At 50.9% G+C, this 7,972-nt stretch overlaps 1 protein-coding gene across 3 annotated transcripts in view; it reads right to left on the bottom strand.

Annotated features, from left to right (window-relative positions):
- tmem131 (transmembrane protein 131) overlaps positions 1–7,972 on the bottom strand; it is a 49,327-nt gene that overhangs the window by 1,767 nt on the left and 39,588 nt on the right. Inside the window, exons 28-40 of one of the 3 annotated variants that reach the window (XM_035393828.1) lie at positions 6,928–7,114; positions 5,585–5,770; positions 4,801–4,959; positions 4,113–4,642; positions 3,683–3,867; positions 2,606–2,739; positions 2,185–2,309; positions 1,895–2,062; positions 1,324–1,477; positions 1,077–1,198; positions 474–573; positions 272–375; positions 13–164 (exon numbers count right to left, since the gene is read on the bottom strand). In XM_035393828.1, the coding sequence (XP_035249719.1) occupies positions 13–164; positions 272–375; positions 474–573; positions 1,077–1,198; positions 1,324–1,477; positions 1,895–2,062; positions 2,185–2,309; positions 2,606–2,739; positions 3,683–3,867; positions 4,113–4,642; positions 4,801–4,959; positions 5,585–5,770; positions 6,928–7,114 (2,306 nt within the window). The remainder of the gene's footprint in view (positions 1–12; positions 165–271; positions 376–473; positions 574–1,076; positions 1,199–1,323; positions 1,478–1,894; positions 2,063–2,184; positions 2,310–2,605; positions 2,740–3,682; positions 3,868–4,112; positions 4,643–4,800; positions 4,960–5,584; positions 5,771–6,927; positions 7,115–7,972) is intronic. The other 2 variants (XM_035393829.1, XM_035393830.1) reach the window with 2 other exon arrangements.

Below are 7,972 nucleotides of genomic sequence, written 5' to 3'. Positions count from 1 at the left end.
GGGTAATCTTACCGCAGTGGGGGCCGTTGGGGACCCAGAGCTGCTGGGCCAGGAGTGCAGAGGGTCGCTGGCGGGGGCGTCCCAGATGGAGGAGGACACGGCGCTGAAGTCGGCCCAGCTCTGCTGAGGCTCCGGGCTTTTCGGGAAGGTCATATCGCTGAAGACTGAAACACAGGAGAGCCTGGGCGTGACCCTGGGGAACTGACCGCGAATGGCCGCTGGGAAACACGGCATGACATCACACAAGCACGACTCCTCCCACTGCGCTCACCTCCGGTCAGGTTGAAGGTGTTGTTGGGTCCGAAGGCCGAGAAGGAGTTGACAGAATTGAAGTTGGGGATTTGGGTGCTGTCGATGGGGCTCCATAGCCCAGAGCTGAGGGGAAAGGGGAGCACAGTGTGAGGCCTGTTTTTGGGTGGGGGTTGGAGGGGGGGGGGGGGGGGTGGACAGGGACATGGGCACGCTGCTCTCACCTGTCAGAGCCGTCGCTCTCCACAGACATCATGTGGGGGAGGGTCACTTTCCCAGGAGCCTCGGCCTTAGTCCCCGCCCCCTTCACTGGCCCACTGCCTCCTGGGAAACAGAGAGGTGTACATGTAGTGCATTAAGCTTCATTAAAATGCTAATATGACCCATTAGGTTTCTCTGGGGGGACATAACTCCTGTCAGATCCTGTCAGGATCTACAGTTTTGCATGCCTGAGCAAGCAGTTAAAGATACGACTCAAATCAAAAGTTTTGTAATTGTGAACTGCATCACAAATCTTAGCATTTTTCCTGATTACCGTGTACCATCCACTGTGGTTTTCCACAGAAGTGTAGCGTAACGGTTAGGGAAATGGACTTGCAACTCCAAGGCTGTGAGTAAGCAACCGCTGTCATACTCCTGAGCAAAGTACTCAACCCAGACTGCGCTAGTAAACATCCAGCTGTGTCAATGGACTGCATTCAAGAAGAGCATAAGCTGTGTACATAAGATGGACAAGACCATCTTCAAAATGGCTGAACCTGAATCCAACATCCAGCACTGACACCTGCAGCTGGTTCTAGATACGAAACACGGACACGAAAGCTCACCTGGACTCTTGTCGTAGCCAGCTGCCACAGCGGCGAAGGTGGGGTTCCCATTTTTGCCAGGCAGAGAAGTCGACTTGGTCAACTTGTTCTTATTCCCGCTCGCACTTTTCACACCCGTCTCGCTAAAATAGAAGAGAGAACAAGAAAATGAGGAAATGATACTGCTTAGTAATGGAAAGAACTAGAGATATGCTATATATCAGTTGTGGTCAGTGGTGAATATTTTATGGAGGGGGGGGGGGGTTACCTGTTGGCGTTGACCACGCTACTGTAGGACCCACGGGGCACCAAGAGGGGGGCGGGCGGAGGAGAGCAGGTCCTGGAGATGGCAGAGATGGACCTCTTCAGGAAGGAGTCTGCGTTCATGGTCTGCAAGGAGATCTGCTGGAGGCTGTCTGCAGCTAAGAGGAAGAGAGGAGACGCGCATTCAAACCCCCTGCGAGAGGCCTGAGATTATTCCAAAATGGGGACAGTGTGGGGTGCAGGTACGGGAAGTCACAGAGGCGGTTGTGGTCTTGCAATGAACTTTCATCCAATTACAAAAAATATCCACAGCACGTAACAGGAGAGAGGCTGCAGTGAGTTTTCAACTAGGCCTGCGTACCATACCAAGAAAACCAAAAAAACCCGATGTTCTCAGCCAAGAGAGCCAAGCAAACGAGAGGTGATGTGACCTCAAGTGACCTCACACGCTCCAAACAATCTACTGAGCCATAATCACGTGTGTGGATGACATGTAGAGGTTAAAGCTACGAGCTCAGCAGTGATAAGGCTACAGGGGTACACGTCGCGCGCGCCGCTGATTTCGTCGGACTCACAGCTGCCGGCTTTGAGGAGCGGGACGGAGTCCCACTCCGGGGGAGGGGAGTCCTTCTCGCCCTCGGAGCTGCTGCTGTTCCCCAGCTCCTGCACAGAGCCGTTCGACCGGAACTTCCCCAGGGGAGAGGGCCGGCAGTCCTCCGACTCCGACTTCCCACAGGGCACTGCTGGGAAAGGAAGCGTGATGTCACGACCCCACCCCTGAGTGTAAACCACAGAAAGGGGCGCTGCTCAGCAGCCCTGAGAACGCACTGGCAGTAAATGTAAACGGTGAAATGGAGGGACCCACCTCTCTGCTTCTGTAAGTTCCTGGGTTTGGGCCCAGCCGCCAGCGCTGGGTGCACCAGGCTCTTGGCTGTGAACAGTTTCCGCTGCTTGTTCTCCAGGGGTGTGACGTACGGCAGCTCCAGTGAGCTGGGGAGCCAAAGGGAGGATGGGAGGTCAGTGCTACAGACAATTCTGAGGAACAGTAAGGAATCTCAATAAAAGGCTTCATATAGAAAAAGAAAGAAACGACTGACTGACTGACTGACTGTGACTGACTGACTGACTAACTGTGACTGACTGACTGATTTACTAACTGACTGTGACTGACTGACTAACTGTGACTGACTGACTGACAGATTGACTGACTGACAGATTGATTGACTGATTGACTGGCTGGCTGACTGGATTGAGGACCTTAGGCTCTGAAGTGTGAATTAACAGACCTGGACTTGACTTGGGCTGGGGTCTCTTTTTTAATGTTGGCCGTTTTCTTGTTTTTGGGTTTTGTGGGGAACGCTGGCCGTTCTTCCTTCTCTTTGTCCGGTGTGAACGGTCTGCCTTTCTTCTTCACCGGTTCCTTAACGACAGGAAACAAATACACAAACTGTTCAATGGCATTTTAAACCACAAATATGTGTGCTGTACGTGGGGCAAATCATTCACACGGTTAGTGGCAATGTACCATAACATTTTTTCAATGCAGGTAGTTCATACTGAAGTCTTAATCACATCAGTCACCACTACGGTTTAACAAGGGTAAATGGATTCCCAGGAATTCCTGCCCAAACGGTTTCCCGTTTCTTGAGAAACATTTTTTTTTATTTCATCAGCTTACACCAGTGCTGTTTATTTTACAAATTATGTGCAGTTTAATTTTGGTAAAACATCTGCAACAGCCGTTTGACACACTTGTCACGATCCAGGCTACATTTATGGAGGCAAAGAGCATATTTTGTCCGCAGACAAAGATCAGACATTGCTTGAATGCAGAGTCCGTAGATGCACTCTAGCTCATGAAAGGGCACTTCCAAAGAAAACAAGTCCTGAGAGTCGATAATGGCCTAATTTGTAGTTACTGTAGGCCATTTTTCGTTATTGCGTTTTATAATTATTGCTGTGGTAAATTGCCCAGCCCCAATCCAAAGTTCACATTTTATGTGCTTCCTAATATTGATTAATAATATAAGGGCTGCTCTTTTGTCTTAATAATGACACCACAAATACACAAAAGCCGTCACACAGGGAACCTATGGATTTATGCTTATTTTTCCTTGTTTATTTAGTCCTGCTTTTTGAAATATGACCAACGCATTTTTACTGTGCGCTAAAAACAAGCCCAGCTTCGCAACATGCGCCTATTCCCAGGACAGACCATGTTCCCTATGCAGGAAAAATACTCATCCCAAGTCACCACATCAGCAACTGGTGAGTTATCAATTACACTCAGTTACCCTCACTCACTTACAATTTGTTTTTAAGGTAAAAGAGAGAGATTAAAAAAGAATAAGAAACGGCGGTACCTCTTTGATGCTGGCCTCCATGTCTGGATTGGAGGTCTCGGTGGTGGTGGAGGAGCTGTCGTCGTTGTCCATCTGCGCCTCCTTCAGCTCGTCCCCCTGAGGCCGAGGTTTTGTCCTCCGCTCCTTCTCCTCCCGCTTCTTCTGGGCCTTGTTCTTGCGCTGGACTTTCCCTTTCGCTACTGCAGCTTTGAACACAGGACACAGGATCACCAACATTTCTCAACATCTATCTCTGCTTTACTGGACACTTCTGCATCCTTACAGGAAAGGTGACGTCCCTGCCAGTGTGCATGCAGAAATACACTGAGGCCGTGTGCACGGAAGGAAATTACGACCACGAATCCGCAAGAACCTCCAACCCACTAGAGGACGCTGCGCCCAGCTGAACTGCAGTAACGAGGCACGCTTTCTCCCCCGCCGTTCCGGATACCTTTGCTCTGAGCAGCGGGGGACGGGGGCTGCTCCTGGAACACCTCCGGGGCGGGCGACTCCGGGCGCTCCAGGTCCCGGTCCATGGCCTCCACCAGGCTGGTGTAGTCCGAGTCCTCGGAGCTGTGGCGGGCCCCGCCCTCGGGGTGGAGCCTCTGTGCGGGCTGAGGTGCTGCTGCTGCCGCTGCTGGAACCTGCTGCTCCAGGGGGCTGGAGGCCTGCTGCTGCTGCTGCTTGGCATTCCGCGCCTTCCGATTGGTCAGCTGGGACTGAGCCCCGCCCCCGTCCGAGATGCCTCCGCCGCCGCCACCGCCGCCCCCTTTGGGCCCGAGCTGCGCGGAGGAGGAGGAGGAGGAGGCGGCCAGCTGCATGGACGCCCTGCTGCCGTAGCTGAGCCGGGAGCGCAGGCCGTCCAGGCTGTGGGAGTGGGGCTGGGGGCCGCACTGGCGCCCGCCGGCCCGGGACGAGGAGCCGCCGGCGCTGTACATCCCCCGCGCCGGGCCGTGGCTGGTCTCGCCGTACTCACTCAAGCTGGAACACACGACCGGGCCGGAGCGATGAAGAGGAGGCAGCCACAGAACCGGACACCGCACACCACCACCACCACCACCATCATCGTCACCAGAAACCCCAGAATACCACAGCATCGATCACAATGCAAAACGGCCTTTTTCGAACCGCGGACTTACTTTGTGTCGGACTGAATGCGTACGATTTCCCTGAGATCGAAGGGTCTCCCTGTTTCCATGGGAGTGTTGGACGCTTCGAAAGATAGGCGTCTCTTGAACGGCTCCCATATGCCCTGGGCCTCCAGGTAGGCCGTGGCGATGACCAACAGGAACATGGAGCTGAGGGCGAGACCCGGCGTTATTCGCCACTGCACGCCATCAACACAAACGGGTCAACCACACGATCTGTCAAAGACTGAACCACCTTCCCCCCTCCTTATGACGCAAGTAAATATAATAAACTTCCTACACAGACATCTAAAATTGGACCTCGTTTGCCTCAGGCCAGAACATCAATCTGACCAATGGTCTTCTGCAGATGCAGACTTGTGGTCTTTGTTATCCAGGACTTTATTTCCTTAAAAATGGAGCCACTGATGGAATGGCTCAGGTTGTTCGGATGGAAATTTGTCAGGTTGATCCAGACTCTTTTCAGTCAGCAGCTGAGTGACACACAAAACTGGTTCTCGACCATTTTGCCAAGATGTTCTTTGTGCTCAAAAAAAGGGAAAATGTTTACTTTGTTGGACTTGCAAGTGGAGGTGGAGGGGCAGGGGCAGATGCAGGTGCAGGGGTAGGGGTAGGTGGAGAGGCAGATTTAGGGGCAGTTGAATGGGCAGCAGCAGAGGCAGGGGCAGTTTCAGAGTCAGGGGGTAGGGGCAGATAGAGGGGCCGTTTCAGGGGTAGGGGCAGACGGAGGGGCGGGGGCAGGGGCAGGCGGAGGCGCAGCGCTCTTCCTCCTTACCTCATGATGAGGGAGACGATGATGTAGAGCTCCAGCTCCCAGCTGGGCCTGGGCAGGGCCTCGGCGCAGGTGGCCAGCATGTGATAGGGCAGCGAGGCGTTCAGCACGAACACAAACGCGGAGCCGCCCGCCGTCACCAGCTTCAGCTCCCGGACCACCCGCGAGGCCGTGAAGTCGGGCGTAAACCTGCCGAGGCGGCACAAATACCAGGGTCTGAGTCAGAGCAGCAGCAGCCACGCCCAGACACGCCCATACAGCAGCAGCCACGCCCATACAGCACAGACATGTCCATGCAGCACAGACACGCCCATACAGCACAGACACGCCCACAGACATGCCCATACAGCACAGACATGCCCACGCAGCACAGCCACGCCCACACAGCACAGACACGCCCATACAGCACAGACATGCCCACAGACATGCCCACGCAGCACAGACACGCCCACGCAGCACAGACACGCCTACGCAACACAGACATGCCCATACAGCACAGACACGCCCACACGGCACACACATGCCCACATGGCACAGACACACCCACATGGCACAGACACCCCCACACAGCGATCTAACACAATGGCTACGATAACCTTTCATGCCCCTCTCTCATCAAGGGCTTAAAGCTTTTTTTTAAAAAAAGGGTCCCAGTTACCCAGCTGAGACAGGGTCATCATTCCACACAAATATTTAATTCCAGTCCACAGGACTGCAGAGACAAGGGCAACAAACGTAGGTAACCAAAATAGAAACGGAAAATTGGTGCAACATCCTCTGTGATGAATGCTAAGGATTGGCAAAGCAGGAGGTGGCACTTATTAATAGCAGTTTTGATACCACAGTGCGGAGCTGCCATTGAGCTTCTACCCACTGCTTTCAGGTTAGCTGCACTGTCCTCATTTCTGGCCTACTTACAAGTTCACCGCTCTAAGACATTTCCCACAGAAACTCACCCCGAGAGGTTTCAGCACTAAAATGTCTATTAATGGGCATTAGCAGCTTACCGTAGTCTTTCAATGCAAATTATCCAAACGAGACATTTCAATTTATGGAAAATTCAATAAAAAGCTGAAAATGCACTTCAGTAAATGGGACCCCTTGCATATATTTATATATCAGATGTAACCCATGGAAACACTAGCCTCTTTCAAAGATGATCAATAAATCCTAAGTAATTCAAACCAAATATTTATAATAATAAATAATTTAAAAATGAATAATAATTTTTTTCCACAGGAGAACTGTTACCGCCTAAATTGGCAGTTACGACAAAGGAAACAGATTAAATAGGCTCATGTCATAAAAAAAATGAATGAAAAGCACATTCAGGCCGGTCTGCTTACAGTATGACGATATCTTTCGAAGCATTTGGCTTAAGTGCAAATTCTTGACAGTTCACCACTTTGAATCCATGTCCTTCACAGGCATAGCCGCTGATCTCGGTGGATCGGATGTAAACCGGAAGCTGCCCCGTGTTTTCAACTTTGAACGTTCTTTTGAGAGTGAAGTTCGGCTCCTTCGGTTTTACTTCTGGAAAAATAAAGGAAGAGGAGGTATTCAGAGCACAAACATTTCTTATTCAATTACTGGTTTAGTTGTGAAAACAAACTGAGGGAAAGTGATCAATCACACAGAGAATATAGCCTTAATATGTGTGTGTAGCATACCTAACCATGTAAGCATTCACATCAGTGTCTGTTGTAAAAAATAAATGCACATTGATTCAATGCATTTTTTCTTCACTCCACATTTCCTCACCAGTGAGAAATTAGGCCACACCCACTACAATTTCTACCCAATAGCAAAGTGACACCTTTGTCGCTGCAAGTCACACCAGCAGTGAAAGGGAAGTTTAAATCTATAAATTGCAACAACATTTTCCTTTAACCCAGTTTCACACCAAGCACACAAGTAAATAACAGTTTAGCAAAATAAACTGACCAGCCATATCAAGGCAATAATGCAGGACTGCAACATAATCACTAACATGAAATTACATTTTTGGCTTTTGACAGACATTCTCATCCAGAGAGACTTACACAGCTTGCATTGTTTTACGTACATTTATACTGCTGAACATTTTACACTATCTTACACAGACTGTGGTCACGTTTACAATGGCTGTGTCCCGTTTGGATCAAGCCTACAACCTTGGAATTTCAAACCCAGGTCCCACACCATTACGCTACACTGCCGCCCAAAATAATGCTACTAACAGAAACATTCACGTCAAGTAATGCGCCAGGTCTCAAAGAACATGCTGTGGTCACGAGCCTCCCTCAACAGTGAGAGCCAGATGCTGTGGCCATGTGCTACCCTTACCCGAGAGAGCAAGAGAGGCCACACTTGTGGTAAAATGCATCGATCACAACGTGCACAGAGACAGAC

This window comes from Anguilla anguilla, chromosome 15 (assembly GCF_013347855.1).
Source record: "Anguilla anguilla isolate fAngAng1 chromosome 15, fAngAng1.pri, whole genome shotgun sequence".
Classification (NCBI taxonomy): domain Eukaryota; kingdom Metazoa; phylum Chordata; class Actinopteri; order Anguilliformes; family Anguillidae; genus Anguilla; species Anguilla anguilla.
The sequence above is the reverse complement of the archived record's forward strand: the minus strand, read 5'-3'. Positions and strand labels throughout refer to the sequence as shown.